Source organism: Micropterus salmoides, unplaced genomic scaffold, assembly GCF_014851395.1.
Source record: "Micropterus salmoides isolate LMB-PRFRI ecotype aquatic unplaced genomic scaffold, ASM1485139v1 Ms_hic_scaffold_4, whole genome shotgun sequence".
NCBI classification, from domain to species: Eukaryota; Metazoa; Chordata; class Actinopteri; order Centrarchiformes; family Centrarchidae; genus Micropterus; species Micropterus salmoides.
Window position 1 is genome coordinate 8,111,807 of NW_024043372.1, and position 18,017 is coordinate 8,129,823.

At 40.1% G+C, this 18,017-nt stretch overlaps 1 protein-coding gene and 3 non-coding genes across 4 annotated transcripts; all 4 read left to right on the plus strand.

The window, feature by feature from the left end:
* The first annotated feature begins 79 nt into the window (after positions 1–79).
* On the plus strand, positions 80–15,628 carry ahcy (adenosylhomocysteinase). The gene is made up of 11 exons (XM_038696201.1): positions 80–235; positions 2,996–3,186; positions 5,436–5,511; positions 6,249–6,401; positions 7,585–7,697; positions 8,162–8,369; positions 10,503–10,590; positions 10,741–10,858; positions 11,066–11,188; positions 12,351–12,422; positions 14,273–15,628. The coding sequence occupies exons 1-11, from the start codon at positions 208–210 to the stop codon at positions 14,402–14,404; spliced, it is 1,302 nt and encodes a 433-aa protein (XP_038552129.1). The 5' UTR covers positions 80–207; the 3' UTR covers positions 14,405–15,628.
* LOC119887019 lies at positions 4,522–4,657 on the plus strand. Its single transcript, XR_005441600.1, has one exon. It is a non-coding gene; the product is annotated as a small nucleolar RNA SNORA17 (small nucleolar RNA).
* On the plus strand, positions 6,038–6,173 carry LOC119887020. Its single transcript, XR_005441601.1, has one exon. It is a non-coding gene; the product is annotated as a small nucleolar RNA SNORA17 (small nucleolar RNA).
* LOC119887021 lies at positions 7,192–7,327 on the plus strand. Its single transcript, XR_005441602.1, has one exon. It is a non-coding gene; the product is annotated as a small nucleolar RNA SNORA17 (small nucleolar RNA).
* Positions 15,629–18,017: the final 2,389 nt, after the last annotated feature.

An 18,017-nucleotide genomic window follows, 5' to 3' on the forward strand; every position in this document is an offset into this window, starting at 1 on the left:
ACTCATCCAAGGGGCGGGAGCTGCTGCAGCCAATAGGAAAACAGAATAAATCGGAGTTGGACCCGCCCCGTCGTGTGAACTGGTTTGAATGTGGCTTCGATGATAAAAACGAGCCGTCATGAATTTGTCCCTCCCTCTCTGCCTCTGTTCGTCGGCTAGGCTGCCGCTGCACTCAACTCCCCCGGAACAAAACACCAGAAAAGGACCATGTCCGAGAAACTTAACTACAAAGTCGGTCAGTGTCAAAGTTTATTGTTTTAACTGTGCTTGTAACTTGAGTTCCGTAAACGGGTGGCCGTTCACTTGCTAGCTAACATGCTGTTAATTTTTGAGACAATCTTCATGTCGAGAAACGTTAACGGCTCTTCTAGGAGACGGATTTAGCTTAAAAGCTAATCATGCAACGAAACAAATGTAGTCAGATGTTTATGATTGATTTGTTACTAATCCCAGGGTTTATATTGTAACGACAACTCTGCTCTGTTTCCGTAAATGCTAAGGTTAATTTGCTAGTTTGGGGTAAATTGTATGATGTTACATTCAGTTAGCAGGTTGTTTACCATGTTTGTTAGTCGTTAGTCATTATAGCATGTAAATTTCCACTTTTCGACACTCGCAGAATGAAGAGTTTGTTTAAATCTGGGAATGAATCGACATGAAACAGTCGAAACTTACTAGCGAGCATGGGCTTCTCTGAACAGAAACGACATCTCTCTGGATATTGTAGTTTATAATCGGAGCCGGAGGTGTACTACCCCTCGGCTCGGACTGTGTTTGCATACTACAATTCCCATGATGCCCTGCACGTCACCGCCACTTTCTCCATGAGTGACGGGAGCAGGCGACTGAGGTGCGCTGTATGTAACTCGCGTACCGTAGTAATGCAGAGACTACACGTGGTCTGCACGTACAACATCTTTGAGAGCTGAATGCTCTGAATGATTGATTGATTGAATAATGTAGTTGTGGTGTTAAACCAGTCATTTTATTGCTTAAGGTGTCTTTGTTTGGCACCAGAAATGGAGAAGCATCTTTTTTATGAGGAGGGGGTAAATGTACACGCTGGAAGATGCAATGCAGCTAGAAATCAAAAACTGTGTTCATTTAAAAATATATCAGAAAATGCATGTAAAATAGGAGATTTAAATAACTGCAATTGTAATGCATCGTCATTATAAGTGAGTGTTCGCCTGCGGGTCTGTGCGTGTGAATCGGCTGGTTAGAAGCAGTTATACAAGGTCCTGATAACCGATAGCCGTGGAGCAAAGTCCACACGTTCTTCATTGACTACATGGTAATATGTTCAACCTGACAAAGTGACTGCCCCCTCACATCCTGACATGTTGATTGGTCCAGTCTTATATTATGTAATAGCAGTGTATCAGTGAAATATTTGATCTGTAGATCAATCCTTTGCCTTGGCGTTTTGCCTCGTGAATTTTCAACTACAATTCTGATTCTTTATCTTATCTTTGGTTTGCACCACAGACCAGAAATATCAAATGATCAAGCAGCATTATGTTAATTATACTGTCACTAGTGCTGCAGCTCTTTGAACATTTGAATGTCTTGAGTTTTCCAGCATTTTGGGACACTTATATAGACTAAAGGATTAGTTGAGGAAATAATCTGCTGATTAATTGAAATGATTGCTAGTAGCAACCCTGTATTCCATGTCAAGTATTACTTATTAAACATATGTTTCTTGAAATCTTAAATTGCTGAAGATCTCAGTGTGACACTGGCTTGAACAGAGCATAAAAGATATTTTAATCCTCTTTTCAAAGGACTTGGCCGATTTGCGCTTTTTCTGCAAAGTATACCTCGCTCAGAAGGGCACTCTACCTGTGGCCATAAACTACAACAGGTCTTTGTTGGATATCAGCACTTTAAATGCTAATACTTTAGTGTTTTTTTTGTAGTTGGTCTAGGATGGGGTTGAACCCCAATACCTGTCAATATTGGTGTTCTGCTCATGTTATACAGGAAATACAGAAGGAGTCACATCCTCAAGAGACTTCACTCACTGACTTTTAGTTTAGTCACTACTTTGACCTCACTGAACTTCCCTAATCCTCTCTCTGGCTGGTCAGTTCAGTGCAGGTAGTCCGACTTAGGTGTTTGCACAGGCAGTAGCCTCTGTGGTAGTGGTGGAGCTTGAGTTGTACTTGGAACTTCCATCCTGAACCCTGAGGTTTTCCTGCATTGTAGAGCTTGCAGCATCACTTTCTTTTGTAATTGTAGTTAAGATGTGACCTTTGCTATGTTCGTGCCTAGATGTCGTCGTGGTAGTGGTGAAAGTAAGTGAGGGCTCTTAGAAGTTGTTGTTCCAGCTCTTGAACACCAACTCTTGTTCGTACTTGTTCTGACGTGTGTAAGAAATAAACCTTGAACAACCTGTTGCTATGTTGCAACAGTCACAATGCAACTCAGCCGCTTACAATTAGGAACAATTGCTTATTGATTTTAGCTTACTTTGCCATGTTTCAAATGTATAATTACACTTAACAGTATAAAATAACTGTTAGTTATTATGTTTAATTGGTTATTAAATGCATCCTGGAAATAAAAAAAACTAAACTAAAATGTAATCAGAGTTAAAATGATTAAAAAAATAAAAGTTAACAAAACAATTTACTTGTACAGTGAGTTGCTAGTTCAACTTTTTACTGGCCCCGGGCCATCGGGCCACCGTTATTGTCGAGCCCTGTGTTCTTTATAATACGATTGCTATCTATCTCTTAAACGGCCTCTTTGTAACGACGCATCGACAATGAAACTTTATGTTGATAACTTCGACGTTGTTGACTAATCGTTGCAGCCCTGTTCTACAGATATGTCATATTCAAAAAGGATTAAAGAAACTCCCCTGTGAATCGAAAGCTTTAGGTGACAGACCTGCAGGATCAAGAAGCTTGGTGGGAATTTGTCTATTGTAATATTTATATTTTTGTTCACCTAACATCCCGCTGTCATCTCCCCCTCTCTATCCTAGCTGACATCAGCCTGGCCGAATGGGGGCGTAAGGCCATCAACATCGCAGAGAATGAGATGCCCGGTCTGATGAAGATGAGGGAGCTGTACGGTCAGTCCAAGCCTCTGAAGGGTGCACGTATCGCTGGCTGCCTCCACATGACCCTTCAGACCGCTGTGCTCATCGAGACCCTCACCGCCCTTGGAGCTGAGGTGACATTTACCAGCTGCTTAAACATATTTAGTTATTGAGAGAACATCCGGTGAGCATTGATGTCTTTCTACTGTAACAGCTGTGACTGGATGATTAGAGTGAACTAAAAAAAAACTATTTAATAAATCCTTCAATATTAATAGATTTGAGATTCTTTGCATTTAAAGTGTAAATTACAGTGACACTTTCAAACGTAGGAAGGATTTGGGCAGATTTCATGCTGGATGATAAAATGCTATTTAACCTAAACCCTATGACGTGTTTAAAAACTCAAGTAAAGACCTGAATTTACACACAACGTTTAAAGCTACCAGAGTCTGAACTGGTGTAGAAATGGTTTTCAATGGCAAGGAAAGATGAGTTATACAGGGGGGCATTAAAGGTCCAAAGAACAAAAACGCAACATAATCCATTCCTCTTAAATCACGCGGCCCAAACTTATTTTCTCTTGTACAGTGGTGAGAGTGGACTTTGTTTCTACTCCGTTCAAGTAGCATCTTTTGGTTGTACATTTGGGAGACAAAGTTAAACTTTTCTAGGGGTTGAAAACCCAACAGTTTGTGTTTGGCTTAGCTACTCTTTAGCTTTTTTGGTTTCTTCATTCGTGTGAAGCATCACGTACAGTTTGTGTGAAGTATAGGCCAGTAGGTTATCAAATATTACAATACCGCTAAACATTTGAACAAATTATCAGTTGTGGCATAAATGTGTTTAGATTATTAGTCGATTCATCTTCATCAGAGAAGAGAGCCTTTATTATTTGGTGTACTGATGACACCGTGCAGCTTCTTTTGTAGCAGGAGCTGCCCATTACAAGTTCTGGTATATTCTGCCTTGCTAAAGTACACTACAGCAGTAGTGACGGAGGGAACAAGTTTATTGCAACAGAGTGGGGAGGCTTCTCGCTCTGTCTGCCTCAAGGCCGCTTTGATCTGTTATCATGTTGGTTTTATGTGTCTGACCAAGACTGGTTTTGTCTTGTGGGAACCTGCGCTCTGAGAACCAACAGAATAAATAACCTGCTCCTCTCAGCTCAGGGATAACAATTAATTTGTCCTAATGTAAATGCAGACTGAGACCAGGCAAGGAAACCAGGAGACTGTAAACACTCATCCTAACTTTGTCTTCTCTCAAAGATTAACCATAAATATGTCACCTGATGCCCTATCAAAACACAGAATCTGGGAAAAAAAACAAATTTCATAGCATAGCGCCATACAAAGCACATTCACTAGCTCCTGAAAATCTAAGGTGTTCACACAGTTTAAAATATTGCGTTAAGATGAGTTTTAGATGGTAATCACCAGGTATAATTATTGCTCATTGCATGTTTTCATGCCCCTTGAGGCGTTGCAGCTCAACTGTCAGTGTTGCAGCTGTGTCATAAGGTGGCAGAGAGAAAATGGCAGTAGTCTGCACTGAGACTCTACAACACACTGAGGACTCGGAGTGATTCTCACCGCCAACAGTTTAACACACAAAGTGTACAGTTTCATCTTTAAATTAGCCCTTGAAATGCATGCAACGAGGTAGTCACTGGTACAAACTGTCATTTATTAACATGTCGTTTACATGTTTTACAAAATTAGGTTACTGCAGAGCTCATCAATAACCAGGTTACTGAAGTTCATGTAAATACACCGAGTAATTGGATGTTTCAAATGAGCTTCATTTATAGCTTTAGTTAACTGCTAGTTACTATTATCAAAGTCCTTATAGGCAAGTCATGCCTCCGGGCAGCTATGTCAGAACAACAAGACCAGGCTCCTGTCTGAGTGAATGGGGAGAGAGCCAGAACTGCACTTTCACTGGTCGCCAGGAGATAAAAACTACATGAATAGAATCACCAGTAAAACCGCTGTAAAGGTTTGACAACTTTGTGCCCCAAAATAAGGTTTAAAAAGCGTTTTTCACGAACGGTTATACTTCTATTATGCATGTGTCACTACTACAACGTATGCGCAGTCGAAGTAAAACGGACCCTTACGTCTGTGGAACCACACTGTCGGTTGAAATATGTTTCAAAAGCAGACGATTAGCTTTCTAGTAGGAGGGGCGGGATAACCGCCATCTTTGCCGTTACAGGCTTTCCCCATAGAGTTGTATTGAGGATGTGATTGAGTGGCGTGTCTCTGCTATTGTATTCCAAAGTCCAAAAATGAAGGGAAAGTCAGAAGCTCCACGAGTCTCAACTCTGTATCTTTTCTTTCGCCCCCTTCTCACACTCTCTCGTCCTCCTCCTCCTCAGGTTCAGTGGTCGAGCTGTAACATCTTCTCCACTCAGGATCACGCTGCTGCTGCCATCGCAAAGTCTGGCGTTCCAGGTAACACACACTACCTGTGTATACTGTATGTGAACTATAAAATGACCTGATCGTCAACAAGCTGTTATGACTTTCTAGCTGTGTCAGCAAAAAAATACTTTACATTCAACTAAATGTGTAAAGTGTGTCTGTGGTTTTAAGTGTTTAAATAGTGTATCCACACCATACTAATACACACTACTGTAAACAAACAAACAAATGAAGGAGAGATTGAAACGTTTTATTCAGTGTGGGTGGAGATCTTGATTAAAAGTGACATTAAAATGTGTGGGATACAATGTTTCTACTCAGACTTAGTCAGCGTAGTGTGGATATAGTCTGATGTTGTACCAGGTAATTTCCATGTGGGTGTCCCGGTATGGCAGTTGGTGCCAACTGTTAGTAGAAAGAGTCTCAAATCATAAGGCTGTTTTTAAAAACACAATTTAAAGGTTTCAGTGTCCAGCGAGGAAACAAAACTACAGGAATGTCATTTAAGGTCAAATATGAGGATATTGGTCACCATATTCTGTGTGTCAAATAATTTAATGCCCCTTGAGGCGTTGCAGCCCAACCATCAGTGTTGCAGCTGTGTCACAAGGTGGCAGAGAGAGAATGGTGGTAGTCTGCACTGAGACTCTACAACAAATTGAGGACTCGGAGTGATACTTTCCACCGACAATTTAGATTCACTGCCCCTAGGGGGTGAATATCCTTAAATGAATCTCAGACTTATTTGCTTGCTTTCTTTTATGTAGTGTATGCGTGGAAAGGTGAGACCGATGAGGAGTATGTGTGGTGCATCGAACAGACTCTGTTTTTCAAAGACGGCCAGCCCCTCAATATGATCCTGGATGACGGAGGAGACCTCACCAACATGGTCCACCAGAAGTATCCCAAGCTGCTGGCGGGTTGGTTTGTTTTACACACCTGTGCACACACAAAGTTTTAATATGAAGTAGCTGTGTATTGTCTCCCCCTGTTCCCTAGTTGAAGTAGGTTTTAGAAAAAGGCTTAAGATCTCATTTATAACTAACTGATTTCATTGTTTTATCACTGACATGTTGGAAAGGACATGGAGCCCTTAGTGGCTCCTAAATCTTGGCTTGTAGTATTGTAACCAGATTTTTGTAACTGTGGTGAGATGTCACAGTAGCTTAGTTCTAGCGTCTTCACTATTTTACCCAGTTTGGTAGTTAACCCGACACATTTCTGGGTCAGGACATTTAATGTTATAGCTGCAGAAGAGGTCTGGACACTAGATGGCGATGGTTGTCTGATGCAAGCTGGTTCATACAGCAACTGTAATTCAGTCCTGATGTATCTCAGGAATGCCTGGAAGGAATTTCTCAAGTTGATAACATATTTAACGGATTGTCATACAATGACGTGGTGACATTTGGCTTTGTTCAGACTGCAGGAAATAGATTTTCTTTCCTCAAATCAGATGTTTGAGAAAGGCTGTCAGCACTGTTATTTGCAAGTGAGCAGATTGGATATGTGTGTCCAGACATCACCAACCCATCTGCATAAGTTGCTGTGTTATGGTGGAAATGTTTTATCTTGCTTTACAAAATGTTTTCACGTTGTGGCCATTAAGGCAAAATATACCAGGATCATTTTCAAATTTTACAAGGTATTTCTCACCAGATATTCTTTGTTTGTTTATATTGTTTGGTAAAGCAATAATATGCTTGAATAAATGCCCCTTGAGGCGTTGCAGCCCAACCATCAGTGTTGCAGCTGTGTCATAAGGTGGCAGAGAGAGAATGGTGGTAGTCTGCACTGAGACTCTACAACAAATTGAGGACTCGGAGTGATACTTTCCACCGACAGTTAACACGCGTTATGTAGTATTTACATTCATAAAGCCTGTTCTTAAATTACTCAGTGAAACATGCATAAGAGTAATTATAGTAACCATCTACTTGCAATGACACTCATAGTTCACATAGTTGACATTCATGACATGAACACACTTAACTCAGCCCACTTTGCTTTACTCCTGTAATGTACCCCCTTGCGGAATATTTTTGGGGCAGATGAAAATACATGTTATAGATATTCCATACTTACGTGACCTTGTATTTTCAGGTATCCGTGGAGTCTCTGAAGAGACTACTACAGGTGTCCACAACCTGTACAAGATGATGAAAAAGGGCGAGCTGAAAATACCCGCCATCAATGTCAACGACTCTGTCACAAAGGTAACCTCCTCTTCAGCTGCATCCCGTAGGGTCAATTAGATGAGTGGGCAGAAATGTATAATAAATCTCATCTGTGGAAACATTCATTAATGAAAGCATAGTGTTAAATACCACCGCAAACATGTTTGTTGAATAAATTAGTTTGTCTGTAAAATGGTGGGTATTTTAAGTGTTTGTTGGTTTTCTTCACCATATAGGATTCAAACTGCAAAAAGCCCTCCTAGTGGACTTTTTTAAAATCTCAGTATTGCACAGTTTTGTATTGAGTGAAATGTTTACAGTAATTGTAAAGCTAAATTGAATGGCCCTGAACTAGAGGCCATGGGGTTCCTCTGATTTATGTAGATTTATGATAACATCTTTGAATTTGATACTAGGCCATTAGTTGGGACTCATCTGTCTGGAAAAAGCTTGACATCCTGTTGACTAATATGGAATATATTCTGTCTCCCTTCTCCTTGCAGAGTAAGTTTGACAACCTGTACGGCTGCAGGGAGAGCCTGATTGACGGTATCAAGCGAGCCACTGATGTGATGATTGCGGGTAAAGTTGCTGTGGTGGCGGGCTATGGTGACGTGGGTAAAGGCTGCGTCCAGGCTCTGCGTGGGTTCGGAGCCCGTGTCATCGTCACAGAGATTGACCCCATCAACGCCCTGCAGGCCGCTATGGAGGGTAGGCAATGACAGCCAGAACAACATTGTGTTGTCAGTTACGCTGGCATTTACAATTCAAATCGTGCCTTGAGCCTGAGCTTCAGAACTGACAAGAGTATACCCAACATCATTTATGTAAAAATGTGAAATTTTAGGTTGAGCTTGTTAATGATTGAAATTTCAACAAAAGCCTCACTTCAAAGAGAAACTCATTTGCGACATTTAAACGCAAATTACCGTCATTCTATAACTTGTGCAGTGTAAAGTCTTCAAATCTGCTCTTGGTTCAGCTTCTTTGCTTAAATATTCTCACTTCATTATATGGCTGGGCAATAAAACAATAATGGTAATCATCGCAATATAATTTTCCTCTAACAAATGTTCAATATCGTCTTATCTGTTTTATTTAAATTATTAGAATCACAAACAAATTAACACTTCATTTTTCTATTAAGATGTTTTATATTGTCAAGAAAAGGGACTGAAAAGATATACTAATATTTTATATTTTCTTGGAAAAAAGATCTTATAATTGTTTTGAATGTTTTACCTCCGATATGAGAAGTGATCCACTGTTTGGCATAAAGTGTTCATGGAACAAGTGTCACGTTCTGACCATAAAGCATAATTTACACACACAATTAACCATCTGGCCCTTCAGTTTTTATTGCGGGGCAAAATTTGCTTTTAAACTCAAAAGCAATAATAATTTGACATTTATCGTGATAATTATCAATATGGAATGATATGAAATGTTTTTATCGTGATAACACTTTTGGCCATATCACCCAGCCCTACATCATTATAACCAGTCCACCTCTCTCTTCCACTGCGCTCAAAGTTTTTAAACATCTTGGACTCAGAGGCTCCACAGTCGCACCTGACTGAAGGTATAAGTTCCACAGCAATGTAGCAAATGTAGAAATCACTGCTGGAGGATCACCATAAGCATTTTAGTATTTAGCCAAACACAGCATGCAACAACTTGGGTGTGTTTTTGATTTCTGTCATTTGGTGTGCTCCAGCAGATGGTGACTAAGGTACAAACAACTTTTCTTTCTCTTTTTTTTTTTTTTTTTTAAATGCCGAGGGACAAATTTATGCGTTACTGTGCGTGTTGTAGCTAGGGATGAAAGGGTAAAAAAAAATTTCATATCACGATTGTAGTGACCAAAATTATCACACTGGTATCGGTATTATCACAGTATAGTAAAAATGTGCCAAAAAAGATTAAAATGTACTGATAGACACACTGAAACCATTTCAACAAGTTTTTATATTGAAAACTGCAAATAAAATTACCATTTTGCATAAACATTAAAATAACAGCCAATACCTTTTTTGTAAACATGAAAACCATCTAAGTGTGTGTTGTCAAGATTTTATATTATATAGTTAATGCAATGACCTTCTTTAGAAGACAGTGACAGTAACTGCAATGAGCCCAACAACTGACATAAATAAAGAGCAGTCTGTCGCGTTTCTCCTGTTCTGACACTTACAACTAATTTGATACCTGCTGGATTTAAAATGCAGATTGGTTGACTAAACAGCGTAACGTGTTATCATGTGCAGTTGACAAATAGACTGCCGACACAAGACGCACACATCAGCAGAACGTTTAGCGTTTTTACAAGTACAGCTAACACTGAGAGCTTCAGTTTACACGCTCTTAGCAAGTCACACAACCCAAAGTTAACTCACCCTGCAGTCACTAAGGTAATTTTCTTCAAGTTTCCCTCAGCGCTCTCATAAAAACTAAAATACGACCAGACTTCAGAGTGACTGAAAAGTCTCTGCAGCACTGTCTTCTGCCCTTTTTGCCGAAGACCCAAACAAACCCACGTTGCATACTCTGCATGCACGCCTTCTTCTGGGAGACTGTCGCTAACTTTGGTTGATGCTGGACACTATTTGCCATGAGTTTATAATGGCATGATAATCAGGTTTGGTTACTGTGCCATTAAAATATGTACGGTAATAATAACCGTTGGGAATTTTACCGTGGGTTTATCGTTAAACCAGTAATCATTTCATCCCTAGTTGTAGCTACTGCACCATTTCCATCGCATTGCTTGTGCTTTCCCAAATGTTTTCGGGTACATCCCTAATTAGTTCACAATGTAAAACCCTCTTCTCTGTTGCACTGTAGGTTACGAGGTTACCACCATGGATGAGGCTAGCAAGGAAGGAAACATCTTCGTCACCACCACTGGCTGTGAGGACATCATCCTCGGACAGTAGGTTTCACCCTCTGATGTTTCTACTAGAACTGAAATGCTACTTTCATTAAAGTTTCATAAAGTGAAATTCAGTATGCTTGAAGTTCTTTTGAATCTATTTTTTGCACAATAACAAGTCTCATGTTAATAATTATGTGTTACCTTCAGTCACTTTGAGAACATGAAGGACGATGCCATCGTCTGTAACATCGGACACTTTGACTGTGAGATCGACATGAGCTGGCTCAACAAAAATGCTGCAGAGAAGGTCAACATCAAGCCTCAGGTAAGAGCTGAAAATGATTTATTGAAAAGTTTTAATACAGCAGGAATTTTTCATGCTTTATTTAACATTTTAAGCTCTCTGATGCTTAAATTCAGAGTTTGTTCTCTTTTGTGTTCTTGCTCAGTCTACGCTTGCCATCCATATCAATCGGAGTCTATTCTTTCACTGAACCATCACAACAGCAGTAATCCTCCTCCTTCTCCTCAGGTTGATCGCTATCGTTTGAAGAACGGTCGTCACATTATCGTCCTGGCAGAGGGCAGACTGGTCAATCTGGGCTGTGCCATGGGACACCCATCCTTTGTCATGAGCAACTCCTTCACCAATCAGGTATGAGTTTGTGTGAGCCAGAGAAGAGGAAATAAAAAGTGCTCTTTAGTCATGAGCATCATGATTTTTAAAGCAGCAACATTTCAATTTACAGCCCTGATGTCTTATTAGTATTATTAGGGCTGTGCAAGTTAACACATTAATTAACACTGACAATTATTTTATCGCACGTTAACAGTTTTTATTATTTTGAAAGTCCGTTGCTCACTGGCTCTGAATACACATACAGTCAAACGATGGGTCACAGGAGGGGTGGGATGTCTGTCAGCCTGCAAATCACTAACCTAAACATTCAGCGGAGGGAGGCTTCGGCAGACTACGTTGGATGCAGCGTGTGGGAGAAGTTAATAAACAAAAGCAAGACAAGTGAACAATGCCATGGCGAAGTTGATGGCTACACACTGCATGCTGATTTAGTAAAACTCTCAAACAGCGACGATCAGTCTCCAATCCTCCAATGATTTGTGCTGCGTGTCATGTACAAAAAGTTCAAGACAATTCAACTTCGGCGACGGGCATGTGCACGAGACGAGCACAACCGTGACCATTTCGGGGGAGCGCATCTGCTTGTCGCTACGCCTTGTGCTCGACCACTTCACCTCACTCTAATAGGGACACTTGCTCCTGAAGAGATTGTTTATGCTGCTCCCTGATTTTAAATTTTTTTTTTTTCTGATACCTGTTCAGGGAAAAAAAACAAGAAAACCGATTTTTATATGTTAACCTGTTGCTCAGAAGGTGCCTGTTATGATTGTGGCTCTGGACTATTAGCTTGTTTTAACAAGCTAGATAAAAGGTAATGCCCTGGCAGTGGCAAATAGCTTTGGTTTTATATTTGATTACATTAATGTTTAAGTTGAGATTTACAAGGATTTTTTTATTTATTTATTGCTACTGTGTAAAGGCAATGCTGCTGGCACCATAATTGTTTATAATGTTTGCAAACCTCATGTTATTGGACTTTCATGTGTATAGCAGTACATTTAAATTAAGTGTGCAATACACTACTTTAGAATTCAATTTTGCGCATAACAATGTGATTTAAAAAAAAATAAATTGTTTTTTGTTGCCCAGCACTAATGATCATAATAAAAATTATGATAACGGTGGCTGCATTCAGTGTGCTTTATTAAACTGTATGTGTCTCATCACTTTCCTGTAGGTCCTGGCCCAGATCGAGTTGTGGACGAACACTGACAAATACCCCCTGGGAGTCTACTTCTTACCCAAGAAGGTCAGAAGCCACACTATGTTAATGCGTTTGTATGTTAAACAGTACATCCCTTGGACAGCAATAAATTAAAACAGATTTTAGAAATGAATAGCTTTTGATCCAGCCCTCTCAAAGGCCTAAAATTATAAGTAGACGTTAATCATATTAGACTTGATTTCTTAAAAACAAACAAAAAAAAAAAAATCCAATTCTGCATAGACCTGACAGGGGGAAAAACTGCACATAGCAAGTTGTGGACCCTGGTTACAACTGCATGATGAAATTCCCATTGATTCAGTACAAATACAGTAGTATTTTACAAGTCGTTACATTCACATCCACCTCTAGTCTCCAGAATGAGCATGGCTAACTTGTGTAGATTAAATGCTGCCAGGTTTGCTATGCCATTTATTCATGCCTTGTGCTAAAACATACCGGGTTTTTATTTTCCTGCTTGGAGAAGCCAGTGTGGTCTCCTCTTCCCAGTTGGTTGACTTTAACAGAAGGGTCTTAAAACTTGATTCTGTGCCAACCATGTTGTAGAATCTTCACTTGCCAAAATTAATTTCCGCCTCTATTTTCCTGTATAAAATTTAATTTCAAGACCTGATTATCATCAAAGACCAACAGTTTAAGGAAGGGAAGAGTAATGTTGACATTTTTGAAAATTTTGAATTGTTTTGTTAAACAATATTCAGGGTTGTAACCGATTATAGACAAAGCTGTCACTTCCTTTTTAGAGTGAGCTTGGCAAAGTGTATTTTACTTAAGCCTGAAAAGCACAGAGAGGAAAAGAACTGCAGATTTGATTTATTTTATGTAAAAGGTCCATCAGAGGAGCGGGGTTCACAAGGTGGGCAAGAATTTTCAATCAGAGTGAAGAAACGAAACCAAACAGGAAGAAGGATCTGGTGGTGAATGCAACGGATTCAAGGTTTAATTGGTGCTTAAAAGCCTCAAAACAGTAACAAAAAAAAATGCCAAGAGAAGATGTGGCGCTTTAATAAGCGGGGTTATGCCCACAGAACATCTAAAGCCATCCAGTTTCTTCCATTTTTACACAAGTCCTTCACGTTCACTGAAATGCTGCTCCCTGTGTAACAAAATAGACAACAATCTTAAACAGGAAGGCTTAACAAATCTGTTACGCTTACTCTGAAATAGCAATTTCAAGGCATCACCTACGGCTCTGGGAAATTGACATTTGTATTTTCTTGTTTTAGAATAATGAACCAAAAAAACTAAACTATTATCCATAATGAAAACAATCATTAGTTGGCAGGTGCGTTTTCCATTTGGCGGCCAAATGTTGGAAGGCTACCCGCCACACACAAATATATTCGGCACATAATTTCTATTTGACGGTACCTATCAGCAGACCGGCGTTTATGTTAGAGGTGTGTTGCATTAATTGGTCCCCGATGTACTAAGGTATCTAAAATCATGTAACGCACGGATCAAGGGAGTTCATTAGTGTTTGTTCTTTTCATGTTACTTTTGTTTGATTGGAGTACATTTGTAAGGGGTGGGTGTTGGGACTCCGCTTTAATTTTGAGTAGCTGCAGTCTCTATTCATTCAAGTTGCACTGTAAATTTCCAGCTAAACTTTTAGAAGACCCTGCTCTCGCTCTCTCTCGCCTGTCATTCACCGGTCTTATGAGTTTTGCATGCATGCCATGCTGCCTTGATTTGCCCCCCCCCCCCCGGGGCGGAGACCATTTCTCTTCAGAAAAACCTGCTGAGACAGGGTGTTATATGTACGGCATCAGACAACTAAAATGCAATTAACAAATAGAATATGCATGAAAAGTGAACTAGTAAAAAAACATCTAACGGGAACTTTGCTCTCTCTAATGTCTTTGTCTCAATAGTTGGATGAGCAGGTGGCAGCCGCCCACCTGGATAAACTGGGGGTGAAACTGACCAAGCTGACAGACAAGCAGGCCAAGTACCTCGGTCTGGCCACCGAAGGGCCCTTCAAACCGGACCACTATCGCTATTGAGCCCCTTCTCCAACTGGGGAAGAGGAGGAGGAGGAGGAGAAGGTGTGGCAAGAAGGGTGTTGGTGTTTTGGTGTAGCAAGGTTTGGTGCGTGGGCACTTGGAGAGTTTGGCCAGGTTGCACTCAGGGTGCAATTTTTGTTTTAGACTTCCAAATTTCCACCTTTCAGGGATACAGACAATTTTGTGTTTTTTCGCTTTTACCTTTCATATCAAATGCTAAAGAAATGTATTTTGTAAGTTGCACCGTGTCTAGCCAAGTGATTTGGCACAGCTGACATTTGCAACAAACACCATGTCCTGCTATTAAGGTGAGATCAATTAATATCTGCCAACTGCTGCCGTTGAACCACTAATGTTTGGTTGAAGCTGGACTTTAGAGCCAAAAAAGTTTCCCCAGAAAACTGCATCGACCCAAAGCTTCCATTAGTAGCTTTTATATGGGAGTTTGTGGACATCAGGAGGATGCAAAAGGTTGTAAATGTTTTCTTCTTTAGACACAACTTAAAGCTACATCAAAGTATTTGAACTGAAAACACATTAGTATCTTATTTTGCTTCAACAAACCTACACACACCAATATCTTCAGTCCTCTGCTTTCTCTCTTTCTCATCAGTGCTCTGAAACACAATCAAGTACTACTGTAGAATTCCTTTGTCATTCCCTCTCGATTTATGGAATAAAATAAACCATTTTTCTATCTGAGCTCTCCTCTCCATCACATCACAGCTCAAGTTGGGAGGTGACGGAACAGTTTTTTTTTGTTTCTAAATGAATCGAGGCAAACGGTTCAGTGTACAGTGGCCTTATTCTGGTATATTCACATTTAATCCTACCCCCTTGTTGGCACTTAATGAAAACTGTACTTGTGAGAAGACTGGAAATGCTCAAAGTGCTAGGTTTTACTTTGTGTTCACTAATTAACAGGTTGATAAAGAGCAAAGAGAAGCACTGCTGCCAAAGAAAGATCATGTCTTGCCTGGTTTATAAAAGTCTTATTTCTTTTGCATAAATCTTTTTATCGTGATTTATTTAATTGACTTGAAGGGCCAAACACCCACGCTCCCCGGTTCATTTATTTCTCACTGTAGCCAGTCAGGGTAAAGTTCAAAGTGGTGGCCACAGTTCGCAGCGGTTAAAGCCGGAGTTCAACTGCTTGTAAAGGATGAATTGATTTGAAATTGTCAAGTTTGACGATGAAAAATTAAACACAACATGTTGACTCTGGATTGCTTTTGGTTTTTTCATTGTTGTGTGGTGATTCATATTTTATAACAAAGTAGAAGTCCTACTGAAAGTTAAATTGAGAATTGCAAACAAACCAAATCATATGCCGGTATCCTAAAAGGACAATTGCAACTTGGCTCTTTGTAGTCTTCATTCATATCAGTAATAACATACTCAGAGTTTTTAATAGCTGTGTGGAATCTGTGACGCAGCGAAAACGAAGTCAGACAGGTCAAACATAAGCAGTAAGGCGATAGTTTGAAACAATCCCCTGATTAGTAATTTTATTTGAAAGGGAAAAGAAACAAGCATTGTAAATGTAAGGACAGTTTAATAAATACAATCAATTTACCCACAAACCTCCTTTATAAGAGGATAGAGTTGGGTGAGTAGAGTCCTGGTCAAATCTGACTTTGTTCTTTCTATACTAAATACACTGCGTGCACAATTAAGTATTCTAAATGGAAATTATTTCTAATTGCAGTTGATTATTTTCAAGTGATATGTACTTGTGTAATGAGGGAGGGTGCGGTGAAACTAAATGACTCCTTTTATATCAAGTTGTCCATGATTAATAGGGAGCTTCATTACTTAAGGTAAAAGATTTAACTGACACTGAAAAGTCAAATTGTAAAATGCCATTCAGACAGATGTAACACTCGGCGTGGCCAATCAAACATTTTGTTGCAAATGGTCAACTGGGGTGCAAAAAGGGCCTGTGGCTGGCTCACTGGGTGGACTCAGGTGCCTGCAGGGTGGAGGAAGGGCCTCTTGTTAATGGCTGCTATCATTGAGATATTTGGACCTTTTCAGGTTGAAGATGGACTGAAACTCCACTCCCAAACCTACTGCCAGTTTCTGGAAGATACTTTCTTCAAGCAGAGGTCCCGGAAGAAGCCCTCTGTTTTGAAGAAGGCCATGATCTTTATGCCGGACAATGGTCCATCACATGCATCCAAGTACTCCACTTCTTGGCTAGCCAGCAAGGGCCTCAAAGATGCCCGAATAATGACCTGGCCCCTTTCCTCACCTGACTTGAATCCTGTTGTAAACTTGTCGGCCCTTCTCAAACTTCAGGTTTACAGTCAAGTAAGACAATGCATCTCTTTGAACAGCATTTGGGAGGCTGTGGTTGCTGCTTCAGTGAAAGCTGAGAGTGAACAGATTAAGAAACTGACAGACTCCATGGCTGGAGGGCTCCGGCAATTATTGAAAAGAAGGGTGGCTGGTTACTAAATATTTTTTGAAAGGCCAAAAAGTGTAGTTAAACATTCACCTTTGAGGTTGTTATATTTTGGATTAACAGTACTATTTGTTCAACCCTGAGGAATACAATTTGCCTAATAGCCTACTTGTGTAGGCAGTGTATAATATATAGGCTACATATAGTGAGGCATGTCATTACCCTTCTGTCTCTCCCCCCTCTTCTGGTGAATCTAGCTAAAAAAAAAAAAAGAAAACATTTTAAATATAGGGTTTCCTTAGGTAGCTGTGTAGCTACCTGAGGTGGTAAGCTAACCAGATCCTGATGCATTGGTAGAGGACCGCTTATATCATTAATTGGTGGAACTGCTGTGCAGTAGTTCCTCTAGCCCCCCATCCCCAATTGTAGAAATATTTTACTAGTCTTGTGCTATAAAACATGATAGGGAAACCCTGGAAAATCCCCAATACTGAACTCTTAGTCTGGGCAGCACAACTGAACAGGTGCTATCATCTTTAACTGAGCAAATGTCCTTACGCAGAAGTATACACATATTTAGTGCAGGAACAAGCGGCATTTTTTTGAAACGTCTTAAACTCTGAGCTTAACCCTGAGCTCTGGGTTGATTGAGCCTTAAACTCCAGGTTTTCGGTTCCAGAACAGCTGATCAGTTCAACTTATGTGCGTGGGGATGAAAAAAACAATCAAGAGCTCCTATAATACGATTCACTATGGCAATGGGTAAATAAAAAGCAGTCTCCATTTTAATCCAGTGGCGCTAGAAATATGAATGCGTGCCAATGCGGTCCATCATGACATTTATCTGAACAGAGCAAAAGGAGCGGGGGAACGAGGAAGGGTCAACAAGATTGCATTTTATTCAGCGTATTCTGCTCATTCAGCATTTAACAGACTTGAATTTCCTGAATTAGTGCTGTAGGCTGATTTAATATTGGGCTACATTTGTTTTTTTAAATAGGCCTGTAGGCTATTTATTCAGCTGTAACCTGCCGGGGACAAAATGCCGGTGGTAAGGCCTACCTGAAGATGAAAATGTGGATCAAACAGTTTACTCATGGATCTTTGATCGCAAAGTCCCAGGCTGACCCAGTAGCCATATACTCTAATGATTTGGAGTGGAAAATGTGTCTAGGTTCAAACTAGACCGTCATTTAAAAATTTTGT